General features: G+C 39.7%; 2 protein-coding genes and 1 long non-coding RNA gene across 3 annotated transcripts in view; 2 read left to right on the top strand and 1 right to left on the bottom strand.

The window, feature by feature from the left end:
- The window catches only part of LOC306932284 (calpain small subunit 1-like), an 11,661-nt gene extending 8,770 nt beyond the window's left edge, over positions 1-2,891 (bottom strand). The window contains exons 1-3 of the mRNA XM_079514032.1: positions 2,796-2,891; positions 792-853; positions 348-384 (exon numbers count right to left, since the gene is read on the bottom strand). Coding sequence (XP_079370158.1) covers positions 348-384; positions 792-841 — 87 coding nt within the window. The 5' untranslated portion in view covers positions 842-853; positions 2,796-2,891. The remainder of the gene's footprint in view (positions 1-347; positions 385-791; positions 854-2,795) is intronic.
- A 2,405-nt stretch (positions 2,892-5,296) lies between these two features.
- Positions 5,297-13,434, top strand: LOC306932587. Its single transcript, XR_013791133.1, has 3 exons — positions 5,297-5,510; positions 11,715-11,780; positions 13,366-13,434. It is a non-coding gene; the product is annotated as an uncharacterized lncRNA (long non-coding RNA).
- A 706-nt stretch (positions 13,435-14,140) lies between these two features.
- c15h3orf52 (chromosome 15 C3orf52 homolog) lies at positions 14,141-17,983 on the top strand (the record flags this gene model as incomplete). Its single annotated transcript, XM_079513768.1, has 5 exons — positions 14,141-14,258; positions 14,902-15,062; positions 15,581-15,651; positions 17,014-17,194; positions 17,696-17,983. 4 exons carry the CDS (start codon positions 14,141-14,143, stop codon positions 17,189-17,191), a joined length of 528 nt encoding a protein of 175 aa, XP_079369894.1. The 3' UTR covers positions 17,192-17,194; positions 17,696-17,983.
- Between the last annotated feature and the right edge of the window lie 2,534 nt (positions 17,984-20,517).

The raw sequence follows: 20,517 nt of genomic DNA, 5'->3' as shown, positions 1-20,517 counted from the left end.
TGGCCTGGTTTACCTGTGAGGAGTACATACTGTAATGCCTCTTGAGTGCAGTGATATCATCAGTTCATATTAGTGATCATAGTGATAACTATATGTAAAAACAACTTTTAAAACAATGGCCAAGAAGCCATTGTACTGTACCCACCAATATGTATTAACTTAATTCAAATGTATCATAAATTATAGCATCTCTGAGATCCTCTGTCACCCCTGTTCAGTGCATCTGCTTCTACCATGACTAACACATATTAGGCACACATTGATAATGTTAAGCTTTATAATGTTTGAGTTCATACATTATTAGACTAGCGAGGTTGAAGAAGGAATATAATTGAAGGTTTACTCACTGGATCTGAAGGCACAAACTGACTGGGATCGATGTCGCTGCAGAGAGAAACACACACATGTATTAACTGTGTTGTGACAGAATGGCTGACAGGCTGTTTGTCTGAATGGTTGAGGGACTGAGAAGTTTAAAAACACAGGTACCATTCAAAACACAGATTTTTTTTTCCAATAACCTAAAACACAAATCATTGAAGAGTCTGCACATGTTGACTGATTGAATCACAGAAAACATTAAATCAATCAACATACAGTGTGTGTGTGTGTGTGTGTGTGTGTGTGCGTGCGTGCGTGCGTGCGTGCGTGCGTGCGTGCGCGTGTGCGCGTGTGTGTACTGTGTACTGTGTGTGTGTGTGTGTGTGTGTGTGTGTGTGTGTGTGTGTGTGTGTGTGTGTGTGTGTGTGTGTGTGTGTGTGTGTGTTGTGAGAAAGAGAGAGAGCACGCACCTCACAATATCCACAATGCCCCCTATGAGTTTCTTTGCAAGACCAAACATCCTGATTTAAAGCTGAAAAAGAGACAGACAGACAGGTCATAAATCATGGACCACATACCTCACAGAGATGATCAGGACCTGTATTTCATAAACAAACCTATACCCCAGGGACGCACACCTTCAAACTAGTACAGTGCAAACTGTACTAGTTCCTATTTGGGTACGTCACTATAGTAAAACTACGGTAATATATATATATATATATATATATATATATATATATATATATATATATATATATATATATACATTTGAAGAATAAAACCCTCTTGATTCTTGAATATTGTAAATTGCCGATCTACACGATCACATGTACTTTTTCAGAGTTCTTGTAATGTTGTAACATTAAAGGTAGCACAGTTAGTGAACACCAGAGCCATCTAATAGAAGAGTTGCGATGTTGAGGGGGCAGAAACCGAGCGCTCAAACGCTGTTCATGCAGCCTGAACTGGTACAAGCTGGAGTTGGAAATACATTGTTTTCAACGAGGGCGGCGCAAATAAGAGCTATTTTAAACATGTGTGCAACATGACAACTGTTTTAAAGTATTGTACAGTAACAACTAAAGTCTCTTTAATGTTTATGTTGTACTATTACTAAAAACAATGTAAAATGAAAGCTGGGCTGTTGCCTGGGTCCAATGCATTTCTGCCTACTTCCGGTCCAGGACTTGTCCCAGTTGGTTGTCCCCATGCTCAATATAGAAGTCTATGTAGGAGAGCCGCCATTGGACTGGCCCCATGAAGTGAACGCAGTTTGCGTAACTCTGTCTATATCTAAAGGCTCTGGTGAACACTAACACTCAAGGAGCGAATTTAAAGCTCAGTCCAGATGTGCACAACTATAAGCACATTCACACAATTTGCAAAACACTGTACACACACACACACACACACACACACACACACACACACACTGTTTTGCGAAACACACTTCTCTATATTAAACGTAGTAATCTATCATCATGTCACTTCTTTGCCTTTCAAAATGCCACACCTATGAACCAACTGATCAAACAAGGCTATCAGGTGTACAGACAGTGTTTAATTGTCACCAATCAGGTGAAACTTGCACTATAACAAGGGAACACAGGTGAGTATAGGCAGCTACATTTACATCTGGTCAACCAGGTGTTAATTAGGCTATACCAACTTTACTCTGGTTGAGATACTGTATAGTATACAGTATACAGTGAGTGTATAATACAGACATTGACATACCAGAACAGATGTCTCATATACCAGATGTCTTTGCCACAGGTGATACAATATTATTGCTGTTTTAGACCTCTGACCTGTCCATTTGTATTGGCTTTCATCTCTTTTTTATTGTAAGGTACCTTTGCTCTTCATCTAATTAATTTGTGAAGCACGTCTATGAAAAATGTTTCATAGACTAAATAAAGTTATTTATTTATCTACATGTAGGCCCACTTGCTGTTTTTCAGCAGCCCCGTGGTTTTCACACAACAGAAATAATGTTACTGTTGCATCAATTACAACCTTATCAAACTTTTCAATAAAATACATTTGAGAAAAACCTGCAGTCTGTGTGTGCAACTGCAACTACTACGACTACAGTAGGGTACTTCATGTGCGGACAGGGGAACAGATTATGGAAAACTCCAACCCAGCAACGCCCCCCGACTTTTCAACAGCTATGCTAGTTTTATCAGGAGCCTCGTTTGTGAGGTTTCAAGGGTTTCAAGGGCTGAACACGAATGGAACAACAAAAATGGAATATAGAAGATAGAATATAGGCTACATACACTACACAGACCTACCATAAAAAATAACAATTAACACTAATAGCCTATAGTTCTTGACGCACTGTCAAGTCTTTCCCGATGATCACCGCACAATATACGCCCATTGCACACCTTTCGGGTTAAAAAGGACTGTCTTTAACCAAAACTATTAAAAAATAATAATTACGTAACGATTGCAATACTTACGGAGTTCTTTTCTTCTGTGAAGAACAAGGGAAGAGTGACAGTGACAGACAGATCGGAGACACTGAGAGAGAGAGAGAGATACACAGAGAGAGAGAGAGAGAGAGAGAGAGAGCGAGAGAGAGGGGGGGGGGGGCGTGGGGTCTGCACACAGTTTGTCTGGCTGGTAGAAGGTCACTCCCTCCTCCCACAGAATGTATGAAAAACCAGCTTTACAAACAGGCTCATGAGCTCAAGTTCCTATTCAATGCGTCATCAACCCAGCCCACTAGGCTACTGTCTGTATTCACAGCTAGTCCACACCCACTGTGCTCATAGTAATATAGTAGCATAATAGCATTCAGCACAGTAGGCCTTGCAGAACGAGTGCGACTGGTGGATAGAGCTGGGGGACTGGCAGACAGAGCTAGGGCCAAATTAGCCATTGGGCCAGTAGGGCCGTGGCCCGGGGGCCCTTGGCTCTCAGGGGCCCTTCGGGGAAATACTGGGTTTGAGGCCCTGAAAAGGGCTCCTGCATGGGCCCTTCAATAGCCATTGATTTTGTTATGTTTAAAGGTAAAAAAGATGATTAAAAACACGAAGATTTCCCCAGCGCTATGGGGGTTAATCCGTCCCTGGACAGAGCTGGGGGACAGACTGAGTGTGACTGGGGACAGAGATATATAATGCTATTTTAATGATTATGTTTGTGAGAACACCCATAAATCTCCATGGAGCTGGCCTGTTCGTTATTTTTGGTTCTTAGTCCATGAGCCAGAGCTCCAAAATTGGAACGTTAAATTATGATTTGAGTGTGCAAAACCATACCTATAGATTGTTTTCACCATGAAACTTCCCCAGTAGATTACTTACACGAAGACAATGATTCATTGTATTACAAATTCAAGTTTTAATATGCAAATTAGTCATTATATAGGAAAATATGCAAAAAATAGAAAATATGAAAAAGCTACTATAGGGTAATCATATTCATTTACTTATTGATCCTATAAACAATTTAATATAGGTATAGTTTTGCCCACTCAATTCATAACGTTCCAATTTTGGAGCTCTGGCTCATGGACTAAGAACCTAAAAGAACTGAACCAGTTCCCATTGGGAACCAATGGGCTCTGACTGTTCTGTCACAGGAAACGCAGTGTCAGGTGCCGAGTCTGTCGGATAGCCGGTTGTCCAGAACCAGCACAAAAGTCTCTGCCTGCCCTCTGGACCTGATCACCCCTATATCTCCATATATGGAGCTGGCCTGTTCTCACATCACAATGTTGTTCTGACATCTGCATAGACTCCATATTTGGGCATGTCTGACAAAGAACTCCATATATGGGCATAAAAGGGACACAGACATAATAACTGGGTGGGGCATGCATTTCCAACTTGCATTGGTTCCAAGTAGTGCCCAACAGTACTTCAGTAGGCTACCTCTAAAAGCATAATAATTAACAATGATAAATGCTGTTACATGTGGTCTATTTTCAGCTGTTCCACACTGTACAGTCAACAGGCCAACCTTCCGACCTCACATTTTCCTGTAAATATCAATAATATCAATAATATAGCTGGCCCCTGGAGTCTCTGGACCACAGTTTGAGAACCACTGCAAGGCGACAAGATTTATTATGGAAGCAGACAGTAAGGCAGACTGTAATTCCATGTATAACACTGCCATCTTGTGGCTATCTCTACAAATTGCAAACGGCATCACAACTACAAGTAGGCAATTTAAAGGGTTACACACACAGGTCACAACTGTGGTTTAGACTTCAGAGAAACATTATTAAATGTTAATGAACATAAATAAATATAGTATTAGTGGTCAAAATTACACTATGACCTATAGGACTATCCAGCTTTTTTTTTTACCTGGTCAGCTGTTGCAACCAGCCCTGAAGATTATGGCAGATGACCAACCAGTCAAATATATTTTGACCGCTCAAAATATATGTATTTTAAAAAAAAGAAAAAGAAAAAAAGAATCCATTTGATGTAGGCCTAAAATTGTCTTGTTCTTTAGTAGCTCGATCTGGTCCATAGCCTTAAGGACTTAAAGCTATGAGTTATCTGTTAAACTTCCTATTTTAGCATAATTTTACGAAGCGCTTTAAATTGTATGTATGCAAGGTGCTATGCAAATAAAGTTGTGGTTGTTGTTATTATTATTATTATTATTATTATTATTATTATTATTATTATTATTATTATTATTATTATTATTTAATATTACTATTATATAGGCTACTGCGTGCCCATAGCTCAAAATCACCAAGCGTTTATTAAATAAATCCAAATGTAGACGTGGTTTTCTGTCCTGTACAATAAAAAAGTCATGGAGTGTTATTATTCCAATCAGATGAAAGAAAGACATTCAAATGTCAGAAATGAAACTTGTAACACAAATGTTAACGCCTTCTGACGTCATCGTCGAAACTCGAGAAGACGACACCTATATACTCTATGCACCTACCTCTATCGCACCTGCGGGACCCGTGTTGTTGCCCCTGTACCAAAAAATAGCAGATTTACAAGCTGACAACGTGTTGCGACGAACCGGTTTCTCTCATCCACGGTCAGACCTGGCCTGGGCATGTCAGCTTGAAGATCTGTGCATACGGCCAAGTTCCGGATTCAGAAAAGTTTCTGTCGTTCCAGCCCCGGCAACCAACCACTGGAATTATGACGGACACCATGGACATAGTCCCGTTGAAAACCTTCGCTCCGGTGAGTTCAATACAATACTCCATGATGAACTCCATGAGTGTTATTTAGAGCGAGCTGTGTCTCTTGACTTGTAGTACTGTGACAATGGCCCCCAGAAATTGGCATACCCCTACCGGGCTTAGGACCAAACACAACATAGTTTTTCCTCATCTATAAGGCCTCCCATACATGAAATGGATTCTTGTATAAAAATATTTTACTGCAAAAGTGGTGAAATTGATATTTAAAGTTATACACCTCAAACTAAAAATGAAGCCTGTCCGTCTGGGGGTTGATGAATATAAACTCATGTAGAGTCACAATGGAAGCTCTGAGAGGTTTAAAATTTGGCATATTGGAAGCCAGGACATCCCTCTACATTCTAGAAAAAGAATAATGTCAATATGTGAATGTAAATATGAGATATAGCCATTTGAACACATACCTACAATAGGCGGAAATGTAAATCTATATAGTGTCTTCTTTACTTTGCAGTGACTCTGACATGGAGTGTCATAGCAACACATATGAGGGCTTGTAGGAATGGTGTGGTTCTACTGTATTCAGCAATACCAATTGTGTAACTGTAGCTTGCATACTCGTGGAGTTATGGCACTAAACGTAAATTGTGTCCCAAATGGGGGGAATAACAGTTCTAATGAAATCGACAGCATTAGTTAGTGTGGTTGCTCTAGGCAACCCACTATTGTTCTCTGTCCGATATTTCTTTGCCAGCAAAGTGCTTTTTGAGGGAGGTTTAATGTTTTTATTAGTTCAATGTTTGTTTTAAAAACGCCATTGCCAATGAAGGGAACATTTGCATCATATTGTCCCTCATTACGTCTTGTCTCTTTATTGTTAATGGCATTTAATGTGTTGGCACCGTTTGTTTTACATTACCATTACATCACCTAATCAACATGAGTTAGACTTTAATATATTAGCGCCCCTCACTTCATAGTCACACAGGTGTGATTTGTTAACTTTTGCACAACAGAAAAGTGAAGCTATTTGTCATATGCTTCACACACTGTTGTCATCACAATATAGAATACAAACGGTAACAATTCCCAGGACCTTATATTCTTTGTGACTCACGTCAGTGCAACCACACTTTCTAGTTTTATTCACTTATCAATGGTGGAATAATTATAACAAATTGACTTGAGTAGAAGAAATGTATGAAATCCCAAATCCCAAACAAGAAATTGTGAAAAGAATATATGCAGCTGCAACAATACTGCAGAGAAATGCAGGCCTACAATAGAACTACTATTATATAGCAGACCTGGATGAGGGTGCTCAATGATCAATGTTATCCTCATAACTGCAAGTCATTAGTTACTACGAGAGTCTAGCAAACTTTACTTTATTTAGAAAAGCAATGTACAGTAACTTTTCACATCCCTTATACAAAACAAACAATCAATTCTCATATTTTCCCTGTGTCCCTTAAGTTCTACCAGTATTAATAAGACAATACTTATGGAACAATAAAGTAATTCATTTCTGTAGGAGTTGATATCATTTTACATAATAATTTGGTTACAGTCAAGTTTTTACAGTATTTGGCTCCATCTGCTCTATCTGCATCTTGTTGCCTATTTGGGTTTCTTCATAAACTGACACAGCAAATATTTTGGGATGTGAAAAGATGAGAAGAACCTTGTCAAGTCTAGTAGCTATTTAGCTAGCTGGAGAGTGATCTAGCTTTAATAGTAGGGGATATGGCCTGGGCCATGGCTCAGTGGTCCAGGCACCTTGGCTGGCAATCCAGTCTGGCAGTGTGGCACGGGTTCGACTCCGATCCCGACGGCCTTTACTGCATGTCTTCCCCCCATCTCTCTCCCCATTTCCTGTCAGCCTACTGTCTGTCCCTCCATAAAAAAATATAAAATAAAGGCGAAAGCCACAAAAAAAAACCATTTAAAGATCCATTTTGTGTAACAGTCCTGTCCAGTAGCCTAATAGCAAAGCCCAGACTGTGTTTCACCAGAATGGTTAATTAGTATCACTTGTAACAGCATGGTTACTGTGCATAGTGCCTAACCATAGTGTACGGTCGGACAAAACATAGTTGATTGATGAATTCTGAACCTGAAGTATTTTTCTTTCTTTTTTTTTTACCAGAATGGAGTGTGATGTACAAACATTGGATCCAAATATTTGTATCATCTGTGGTAAACATTTAGAAAAAGTAAAAAAGCAAGATCCATAATGTCACAAACCCTAAAGCAGAAGACCTTCAACACATACTAAATGGTGCTCAACAGAGTGATGATGATGATGATGATGATGATGATGATGATGATGATAATTAAAACCCTGGCTCCAAATACAGAAAGTATACTTTCCTTCAAATAAAAGATATCTTATCATGTATCATGTTGCTGAGCAAACTACACCAGTCAGAACAAGTTGCAAATGTTGAGAGTGAGAGTATGCCTGCACCAGTCTCATCAAGAAGACTGAATAAGGTTGATAATAGTAACAGAGACAAGGTCCTTCATGTAGTATGAGGAAGGTTGAGGAAGTTGTATCGTCGGCTGCTCTTGTATTATATAAACATCATAAAAGCTACCTTAAACTTCTAAAGGAATTAAAGCAGCTGCCAGACAAAACAAAGAATCAGAACAGCAGACCAAATGTTCACCTATTTTAATTAATTAAATGAAAGTGATGACACTAAACTAAGCGTTATGATGACATACTGAAGACACTGGTCCATGATATTCTTCATCAATAAATCTGAAGCTCTACAGCTCTGTTTTTTGAGTGGTGCAAACCACTCCAACAACCAGCTTTGTCTGTACCCGTGTATGTACCCGTGTACCTGTACGTGTGTGTACCTGTACGTGGGACCCAAAAAAATGAGCATGGTTACCATGGTCACTGACATTACGTCAGACCACAGCTGATCAGGCTATATAAGACCTTGCACCACTCAGTTCACACGGGTGTGTTTTTTCTTGGACGTGCAGCTTCCAGTGCATATTCCATGGGCACACTTTCAGAGCATACCACATCAGACCTTTCAGCTCAATCTACAATTCAAATTGTAATGTATGAGATTTTCCTTCAGTTTCCAGGATCTGTATTTAGACCATCATCACATCACATCTTCCTCAGAGTCTTCAGTATGTCATTATAACTCCCAGTCAGAGGTTATATATTGTATATTTATCTTCATACGATCAGGTTACGAGAGCATAGTGTTGGTATATGGAGCCAGGGTTTTATGAACATCATCATAATTTCTTTGAGCAACATTTAGTGTTGAAGATCTTCTACTGCAGAGGTTTTGACATTATGGACCGTGTCACTTTCCTTTTTCTATTTGTATTTGGATGTTTTTTTAACCATGTTACAGACAACACGTCACATTTACTATGAAAACATAAATGTCCTGTCAGTCAGTTAGTTATAGTCACCTTGTGACATCACTCTACATCTGACCTCAAACCTCAAACCCTTAGATCTCCATAAATGGAGCTGACCTGTTCTGACATTCCATATTGTATGTTGATCTGACCTCATTAATCCCTGTATACTCAAGACACGCTCCATATATGGCCAGTACAGAATTAATTCCATATGTTGATCTGACTCCCCATGCCCAGCAGTCTGCTGTCACCCAGGCGATGCGTGCTACACGACACCCTACAGTGTCAGGGCTCTACTATTGTCAATGGCTACTGGACATGCTCTGTTACACTAAATGGAACTTAAAGCTAGGTCAGATAGCTACTTGATTTGCCATTATTCCAATCTTTTCATATTCCAAAATATTTGCAATGATTTACCTGTCCGTTTATGAAGAAAGCCATAGGCAATACAATGCAGATGCGGTGGAGCTAAATACAACTTTACCTTAAACAAACATGTTAAATGGTATGAGGATAACATTGAGCTTGGTTTCCCTCATCCAGGTGTGCTAAATAATAGTTAGGTAGTTCTATTGTATGGCTGCATTTCTCTCTGTAGCCTACTATTGTTGAAGCTGCATACTTTCACAATTTCGCATTTGTGACATTTCATATATTTTAGGGACTTCTACTCTAACAACTAATTTGTTATAATTTCCCCACCCTTGCATAAGTGAAGTCAAAATAAAACTAATCTGTTTGATACTGTAGATTTCATTTAGGACTGCTTTATTTCCTCCCATTTGGGAAACCATATACGTTTAGTGCCATAACTCCATGTATATTCAAGCTACAGTTACACAATTGGTATTGCTGGATTCAGCAGAACCACACCTTCCATACAAGCCCTCATATGTGTTGCTATGACAATCCATGTCAGAGTCACTACAAAGTAAAGAAGATACTCTACATAGATTTACATTTCCGCCTATTGTAGGTATGTGTTCAAATGTCTATATCTCATATTTACATTCACATATTGACATTATTCTTTTTGTAGAATGTAGAGGGATGTCCTGGCTTCAACTATGCCAAGTTGTAAACCTCTCAGAGCTTCCATTGTGACTCTACATGAGTTTGTATGCCTTAATCCCCAGACGGACAGGCTGTATTTTTACTTTGGGGTGTATAACTTTAAATATCAATTTCACCACTTTTGCAGTAAAATATTTTTATACAAGAATCCATTTCATGTATGGGAGGCCTTATAGATGAGGAAAAACTATGTTGTGTTTGGTCCTAAGCCCGGTAGGGGTATCTCAAAAACTAAAGCACTTTTTGACTGTTCGTCACAGGACTATTGGGCTGAGGTGTACCCTACACTAGGCTGCCTACTACATCATGCTTACATTGTAAATGTAATGTTATTATATTATACTATTTCCTGCGCCATATGTCCCTGCTTGTCCCATAAACTTTGGCTGTAGCCCTGGAGGGGGGGGGGGGGGGGGGGGCTGGGTGGCTGGATGGGCTATTAGATAATATTTCATTTAATACATTGAATGTTGAAAATGTGCCCGAAATAGAGAGGACAGGGGTTAATATGTTAATTAGATGAAAGGGAAATAGGTATGAATGGATGTATGGATGGCAGTGTAGTAGTATACATTATTACACATATTTAGGTCTGGATCATGGGGAGAGAGCCATGGATGAGACACAGACACACGCAGTGGCAGCGGTGGCCGAACGGATAGCGGCGCGGTCTAGATACCGGAAGGTTCCCAGTTCGAACCAGCCGTCCGACACGTTAAAATTACCACCGCTGAAATGCCCTTGAACAAGGCATCAACCACTACGATGAAATGTGTTCTATGAGCAGGGCCTGGCTGGAAACAAGTTCTTGAGCTTAGCCCAGATACCCTGGGTAAATATAGATTTCATTTCATTTCATTTCATGCATGCATGCACGCACGCACGCACGCACGCACACACGCACGCACACACACACACACACACACACACACACCCTCTTGGCCCTCCATATAGGACATGTTTAAGTTACAGTATAGCCCCATTTACAGACATATACAAGACTGAGATACTGCAGCATGCGTGCGTACACGCACACACACACACACACACACACACACACACACACACACACACACACACACACACACACACACACAGTACACACACACACACACACACACATACAGTACACATACACATACACATACACACACACACACACACACACACACACACACACACACACACACACCCTCTTGGCCCTCCACATAGGACATGTTTAAGTTATAGCCCCATTTACAGACATATACAATACTGCAGCGCACACACACACACCTTTCATACGCACGTCACACGCACATATATGTTACAGCACAGTTTACCATACATGGACAGTTTTGAGTCATCTCAGATTTACCATTGGCCATTGTTCCAGCACACGTACACACCTGCTAGACGGCCAATGCACAATCCTACTGACCTACTACAGATGTGTGCATGTCATGTGCATACACACTGATGGTAATTCCCTCTATAAGTAGTATTGTTGAGACTAGAGACTCGGATAGAGATGGAGTGGGACTTGGACTGCAGATGGTGATGGACTGCAACTGAACTCGCAGACTCAGATGGCCTGTCCCTCGCACCGGACACACCATGTCAGACAGACTGACTTGTAATTTCTTCTAATAAAACATGTTTACTGAAGAGACGTTACGACCTAAGTCTCCCTGTTTCTCATTCTGCAATATCACATCAAGATCTTACAGCAGTTACTTTCTTGGGTAGGCTGTTTTTAATGATTTCATGAATGTTTGATGATTAGGCCCAGCCTGCAGGTAATGAGGACCGTGGGAATGGGATCCACAGCAATGGTGCTGAGACAGAACCGGTGAGTTTTCCTTTCATTGCCCCTTTGGAATATACATTGTTTAATTGACTATTAAAGAACTAACACAACAGTATATCTGCTCCTTATGATGGTGTCTTACTTTCCGTCAGATTTAGCTTGAGGTTGGGTCTTGAGATCTGATTTTCTTTTGCATTGTGTTTTTGTGATGACCTGTGTGTACTTGCCACATACTGTAGCTGCTTGTATGGACCTGTTAACTTGTCTCCCCTCAGGGTTGCTCACTGACACTGTTCCCAGAGATGATGTTAAAGGCTGGGTTCCCTGGCTGTGATTATTACTCGCATACCATAGGATAAGATCAGATTTTGGCCTCTGTCATGCTGTACAGTAGACTAGTCAATCATTTGTGCTTTTTTGGGGGAAGATACAGACAGAGACGTTTCCTATTGTTATATTTAATTTTATAAAACGAAACTAAATTATTCTATGGGGGCGGCAGTGGCTCAGGGGTAGAGTGACCGGATGGGTATCGCAATGTTCCCAGTTCGAACCCTGGATAAAGGTGCTATATAAATGCATCATTATTATTATTATTATTATTATTTTATTACCAACTATTGAAAAGGTAATGCCCTTGTCAACGCCCATTATCATCTCTAGAGCTAATGCACTAGTAGTAAATTAAAAGCTGTGTTCACAGGGGCAGATGCAAAAGATACAAAATGCAAAGCTACACAGTGTATTTGTAACTGTTGTAGCTTTTGCAGATGCATCTTTATGTCGCTGGCCTCCATTGACAATGAATGGTAGACTGTAGCTTTGCATATGTCCGTGTGAATGCAGCAAAAGATCTTAACCATTATCCAGTGTGATTTGCTTAGGTTATGTTTTTTGCGACCATAGGTCATAGGATCATCACCTAGATCTGCATGTATGGAGCCGGCCAGCAACTCTACATCTGACCTCAAACCCTAGAGCTGACTTGTTCCATATGTTGATCCTTCCCCACCCGTCCTTCCTCTTCGATGTCTCCCTTTTGACTGATACCTGTCCATTAAAAGCAGCTGGCGAAAACTAGAGTTCTCAACAGGCCTGAAAATGAAGGCCCAGCCCTACTTGGGCCTTAACTGGGCTGGCCCGAGGCCCCGCCTGGCCTTACTAATTAGCACACATTTTACACCCTACCTGGCTAGAAAACATAAAAAAATAAGAAAAAAAGGTCCATATATGGCCATTCCCAGACCTGTTGTTTCAGCACGCCCTTGCCCTCGCCCTCAGGGCGTCTTACTGGTTATTATTATCCCAGTTATTCATACTGGGAAAGACTGTGGCATAATTCAATCCTAGACCAACAGGGATACTTATGATTATCCCACTATGATACTTAACTGTCTCAAAACATGTTAGGTTACTTACTACTTTGTGGAATAATTGGCTGTAAAAAAAACAGTATTGAGGAAGTATCTCTTGAATGATGATGACATCACAGTGTATTGTTGCTCTCTGATTTTTTTTCTTTTATTCTTTTTTGTCTGATTATTGGAATGGTCTGTCCCTCTTAAAATGTGTAAAGAGTAGATGTCGTAATCCTGTGGAAAGTGACATGTGTCTGTGATTTACTCAGTTCCTTTTCAGAAACGGAGAGAAGAGCCCCTCTTTGCACACAGTGGAGGGTCAGAACTCCCACAACCAGGTTTGAAGAATTTATTTATATATTTACATTCACATATTGTTATTATTCTATTAACACACACACAGACACACATACAGTGAATATATGTATTGCACTCTGGGAAGTGCTAACGAATGAGAGGGACTTCCGGGGGATGTGACGATGTGTGTGTGTTTGGAGGGAAGTTGTTCTGTCTGTTACGGGAGAGATACTATCAAACAAAAATATATACTACTCTACAAATAATACTCTTTTGAAGATGTTTCCCTATAGTGTGGTCCCCAGGACCAGGCACGCTGGGCAAGACCTACGCTGTAGAGTGCATTGCTGGAATTTGGCGGAAGTAGCAGGATTTTGGCAGAAGTACCGCTCAAGGAAATTATGTTGACGCTTTACAAATCTGTTTACATTCTCCGTGTATTGATTGGTCGAAAAATATCCTATCCGGGGGATATACATCTGAATTATGGACAAAATCTTATCTAGCGACAACACAATATTCGTATAATATACGTTTTGGGTCTGAGAGGCATATCTCATAAAATGGTGGTCTGTGGCTCAAATGCCAAATAAATAATGGGCATTTATAATATGAGAAGGGTTGAAAACCCCTGGCCTATAATGATGTGCCCAAAATCTATATTCTTTATCAGTGTGTCTTACTCTGGTGTATATTGTATAAACTGTTTGGACGTTGTGTTGTTCCTAGAAGAGTGCGGTGGGCAGGATGAAGAAAGAGATGAATGAAGTCCTCTTCTGGAAAGTCAGGTCATGGATGGTGTTCATCATCATCCTCTTGGTCCTCATCCCCATTGTTATTGTGATCTCGATGGCAGTGTGTTCAGGTGAAAACACTCACATCACAGAATTACTTCCATACAAAAATGTTCATATTAACATTTTGTGGTTGTGTTTTGCAATTTACAATTTACAATTTACAATTTAGGCATTTAGCAGACACTCTTAATCCAGAGCGACTTACATTAGGCAGGAACAAAAGTATGGGAATACATCACATATATAAAATGCATTTATCAAGAAACATGTGTAAGCTAAGAACGTAACTAGAACATATCTATATAATGACACTATACATATTAACTATACATATATACTATACTATGCTATACATATGTAGGCTACTATGATGTGCTATGACTATATACAATGCAATTATTGTGCTGTCTACATGGCATGCTATAAGTCTGTTTCAAATGCTATCTAAGTCTAAAAAGTGCTATCTAAGGGGGTAGGATAAGTGCTATGGGCCATGATGGAGTCTGAAAAGGTGGGTCTTCAGACTACGGCGGAAGATTTGGAGTGATGCCGCAGTTCTGACTGCAACGGGGAGTGCATTCCACAGTTTTGGGGCCAGAAGGGTTTGCACCACGGTTTGTGCTTGTTGATGGGGAATGTTCTGATTAATCGCATGTTAATCGCAAAGAATTGAACCCAGTTCAGTAACTGAACAGTGTTTTCCCTCCTCAGCGCTCTATGAGGATGTCGATGAGAAGTATGATCCGACATTGTTTGAGATCCCTCGCCACTTCAATGGAAGCTTCCAGATGACCAATGAGATCTTTACAGAAGAGCTTCTCTCACCCTCCTCCAATCAGAGCAAGACCCTAGCTGCTGCACTTCAAGAAAAGGTTTGATCCAAGCCAATTTTTTCTCATTTCTTGACAACTTTATTTATAATTGTTCAGGATGTTATGGACATACAAACACATACAACCCCTACATTTATAATAAGTATTAACATATGAATCTGGATTCAACTAGACCAGTATTTCTCAAAAGGCACGCACGCACATTGATTGATTGATTGATTGATTGAATAGTTTATTTGACAGCATGTAAAAACAGCAAGTACTAGTAGTGTTGAGTACAGTCAACACTTATAGTCCAAAAGGGATAGCACCAAAAAATAAATCTATGGGTATCAGTATCAGTATCAGTGGTACATAATGTGCACATAATGTACAGGTATATTAAATCATTTTGAAAATATAGTGAAAGTTTTATTTTATTTTTCCTGTCATAGCTATCATAGCTGATAAGTAACTCTGTTGGACTTGCATTTCATAGAGATAGCTTTGATCTCCTCTAACTGGCCTGTATGTATTGACTCTCATTGTTTGTTTGTTTCTGTGCCCCACCCACCCAGCTGGCTGGTGTCTATAGTGCTTCACATGCCCTGGGGCGATACTTCTCCAAGGCTGACATTTCTTCTTTCAGGTAAACGGATCCTCTCTGGAGTATGCTCCATGATGATCACAACTCAAATGCAATTATGCATACAGTATTGCATATTGTAGTGGTTCTCAAAGGGTGAGGTTGTTCCAAATGGACTTACAGGTCTATATCTCTGAGAGTGTACAAGGTCCATTTGGTTCCATTTGGTTCCATTTGTACTCTTAGTTATGGTGGTCCTTGAAAAAAAAATAAATAATTGAGAGCCATTTCATGGTAGACTATTGCAGTTTTATAGCAGACGTGAAGTCCACATACCAGCTCAGACTGTGTGATGAAACCGGTTTCGGAAATTCCAAATTTGATGGAACTCTCACTTTGAACAAAAGTAAGAGTAATTTTTAACCACGACCCAAGCTCTCCCATCACCATCATCCCTCTCGGGTCCACTCAGTACCAACATCCGGCCTTCAGTTAAGAGCCTTGGCATCACGTTTGACAGCTAAAATCTAAAATTTGATAAGCACATTAGTTCTTCTGTGGTCAAGGTCAATCATTGTCTCCTGATTGTGCCTGATACACAGTTCAGGACCAGAGGAGACCGTGCTTTCGCCGTGGCCGGACCCAGTCTCTGGAACGCCCTGCCGCTCTATGTTCGCTCTGCTCGGTCATTGACGGCTTTAAAATCCTTATTAAAGATGAGTGGCCCAGGAAATAATTCCCCATTCATTTTCCCCATAGGCTTTTCAAAAAGTAATTGTTTAAAGACGTTTACACCACGGACCAAGCCAACTCGGCTCGTGATAAATCATGGCAATAAACACAGTTAAAATAATTAGAAAGAAGAAAAAAAAGACAGGGTACCACACTTTTTGTTTTCGTCGGGACTGCGACGCTCTATAGCCTGCCTATGTACTATGTACCCATGTACCTATGTACTGCTTTGTTTTTTTGTTTTTATTTTATTTTGTTATGTTGCTCTGTTTTGACACTTTGTTTTAATGCTTTTCCTTCCTTTTTTCTTTTATCTGTCTTCTTGGTTCGACCTCGGTCGTTAGAAATGTGATGAAGTTTGGTTTGATTTGATTTGAATGCTGGATCCAGTTCCTCCAGTTCTGGATCCCAACCCTAATTCTTATATGCTTCCAACATCAAGTGGGATACAACTTTCCCGCTCTTCATGTGTGTAATTCACCAGACATCACCTAGTTGTGCAGACTGTTCAAGCTGTGTTTGTTTATGTCCAGCCAGTCCTGTTTCGTGCTGTCATGCACATCTTGCCATGAGCTATGATTGGTCTTGTTTAGAGAGGAAAGACAGACAGAGAAAAATCCTGTTCTAAAATCTGCTTGGGTTTGACATTTAAAAACCTGTATGAATCTTGCCTTTTGATTTCTCTCTCCATAGGAACGGTTCAGTCATCGCCGAGTATGGGCTGGAGTTTCTTATGCCCAGAGAGCATGGCGAGCTGCGGAATTTCACTTTGAGCCGTGAGATTGTGTACAACGTATTGAGACAGTTCCTCTATGACCAGGAGACTGAGGACCCGCTGTACATCGACCCTGCTTCCCTAGACATGTCATGAAAGGTGAGAAGTGTTGTGGAAACCCTCTGGTCTTATACAGCATTGTAGATCAACGTTTCTCCCACCAGTAATTCAGGGTCCAGAATGTAGTTGCACATCCTTAGTGATGTATTTTCAACTGAAGTGTTGATCAACATTGTAAGGACAATTTATGCTTTGCGCCAAGTGTCAAACGTGTCTTACAACATTGTGAACCAACAGCGTTGCCACACACCGTAAACAAGGAAGTGAATGTAGTCTCATGCATCACTGGGGTAACTACCTTATTACCAGTAATGCACAAGACTACCTTTCCCCTGTTATGCTGTTATACTGAAGAAATTCAGTATTTTTGTCATTTTATATATATAAAAAAAAAGGAAAAGTCAAAGACGTTTTCAAAGGTGATACACAGTTGCTGGCGTATGATTTGGGCTGCTGTAGATGATGACAGCAGAGTAGAGCAGAAGTTGACATGTGGACATATACCAACACACATTGTCATATGCTGCATCTTTACCACAGGATGTCACAATGAAGACACCATGAGACAAGGTTGCAGAGCTTCCTGGACTCTATTTACATCAACGGAGATGGTGTGAAAAGTGCAATTCATGTTCAAGAATATGAAGAAAATGAGGTTTGTGATTGTTTAAGGTTGATATAATCACCCCATTAACCTAGGACTACTGACAATGCACCTGGACAGTATAAAACAATGAGATGTTGCAGAACATACATACAGTACCAGTGGTTCCCAAACGTTTCAGGTTGAGACCCAAAAGAGAGATTAGACGTTTGCCCAGGACCCAAACTAGTGAAAATAGCAGATCTACAAGCGCACAACGTGTTACTTAGTTTTGCGGGCATGTAGATTGGCTATTTTCACTACTATTTTTTTTTTTTTAATGAATGGAATTTCTTAGATTTTTTTCTTTATTTTTTTTCAAAGAATATTTTATTTAGTTTTATATTAAAAAGAAATACACCGTGTAAAGTGAGGGGAACACTATGACGTAAAATTCTCCATTCATTGTCAATGGGAATTTAATGTGTTATGACAAATCTACACTAATAGCTGGACATAGGAGGGACTAGTGCCCCTCAAAAAAAGATATATTTTTTGAGGGGTGCTAGCCCCTCCTATGTCCAGCTTTGAGGATCTATGACATACACGTAAACACAAACATTGAAGACAAAAGTGAGGACGCAAATTGTGATTGGCCAGAATGAGATGATGTATGATCATGATGACGTATGATGATAAGAGCGCCCCTCACTTCACACGCGTGAAGAATATAGGAGTTTTACTCGTGACCCCCAAAAATTGGTTCGTGACCCACAAATGGGTCCCGACCCAGTGTTTTGGAAACAGTAGGCTATACTGTAGTGTGCATTGGGCAGACCAATAGCAGACTGAAAAAGCCTAGACATTTGTTTTGGCTTGTTGCCTGAAGAGAACTCTTGAGGAGCTGACTCTCTCCAAGGTGGTTTGAACTGAACTGAGTTCATACTTAATGTCTTTATTGTTTTTCCAATCCTTTATGTAACTCAGGTAGTTTAAGTTTGAGACAATGGCAATGTTGTACAAATGTGTCAAGAACTGGCCAAGTGAGCTTTGGCTCAAACTTTTCAACACAGGGTTTATTATATTTTATTATCATTTACTTTCATCACTATCAAGTTGTAAAGCTTTTCTTAGACAACCACTGCCAAATGTAATCAATGTAATAATATATTGTCTAACTTGAATCTGGCACATAACTGCGTATACAGTACTTAGGTTACACAGTATAAGCAGATACGATACAGTATGTATATTTTTGTTTGGTTTTGGGTACAGAGAAAATTTCCATCTCTTTCAATCGTGATATTTCAAAGCATTACAAATTGCACAATTGCAATTGCAGTATTATTTGTTTGTAATTGTGTTGAATAACCACTAGAGGTCAGGCAGGCTCCAAGTTCATGTATCTAAATTATAAGGAAGTTGGCAACTGTTGCCATCTCACTCTGTCTCTCTATCTAGCCACTCAATATAATAAAACGCCATGCTAATAGTAGCTTATTGAGGAGTAGGGGGATTGTTATTTTTTATTTTCTTATTTTATCAAAGTGAGTCCTTATTTTCATGTAATCTTATCTCATGTAATGTTATACTGTAGTAATTGGTCTAATAGTGCAAACGATTGTTTGGCCTCATGGTTGTGTTCTAGTCATGGAGTGTGTTATAGGAAATAACATCAAGCAGTGATGTTATTCACCATAGCACAGGACTCAGTGTGTTATAGTGAATAACATCAAGCAGTGATGTTATTCACCATAGCACAGGACTCAGTGTGTTATAGTGAATAACATCAAGCAGTGATGTTATTCACCATAGCACAGGACTCAGTGTGTTATGGTGAATAACATCAAGCAGTGATGTTATTCACCATAGCACAGGACTCAGTGTGTTATGGTGACTAACATCAAGCAGTGATGTTATTCACCATAACACAGGACTCAGTGTGTTATGGTGAATAACATCAAGCAGTGATGTTATTCACCATAACACAAGACTCAGTGTGTTATGGTGAATAACATCAAGCAGTGATGTTATTCACCATAACACAAGACTCAGTGTGTTATGGTGAATAACATCAAGCAGTGATGTTATTCACCATAGCACAGGACTCAGTGTGTTATGGTGACTAACATCAAACAGTGATGTTATTCACCATAACACAGGACTCAGTGTGTTATGGTGAATAACATCAAGCAGTGATGTTATTCACCATAACACAAGACTCAGTGTGTTATGGTGAATAACATCAAGCAGTGATGTTATTCACCATAACACAAGACTCAGTGTGTTATGGTGAATAACATCAAGCAGTGATGTTATTCACCATAACACAAGACTCAGTGTGTTATGGTGAATAACATCAAGCAGTGATGTTATTCACCATAACACAAGACTCAAAAGTGCATTATTTGATTTTGTATTGTGACTTAAAAAAATAATCTGTATGGTATACATATGTTAATACTAGGTAACTTAAATACAGTTGGGGTGGTTGTATATTGTCTCCCTTCTATTGAGACATGGTCAATATTCAATTTATCCCCTGAGCAAGCAGGCAGGCTCTATTAGCTCAATGGTCAAAAAATAAAATAAATACAGCACCGGGTTCAAATCTGGGTTAGAAGAGGAAAGTTACACAGTTTAAACACAGAGATATCAAGGTGTTATGGATAGTTAATTCTGCTCTGTTCATTCTGCTGTTTATCTGAATTATTAAAGGATTAGTTCAGATTGTTGGACTTAAAGCTGTAGGAAATACCATACTTGCCATTAATATAGT

This window comes from Electrona antarctica (assembly GCF_951216825.1).
Source record: "Electrona antarctica genome assembly, chromosome: 11".
Lineage (NCBI taxonomy): Eukaryota > Metazoa > Chordata > Actinopteri > Myctophiformes > Myctophidae > Electrona > Electrona antarctica.
Note: the sequence above shows the minus strand (reverse complement) of the source record. Positions and strands in the feature narration are given on the sequence as shown.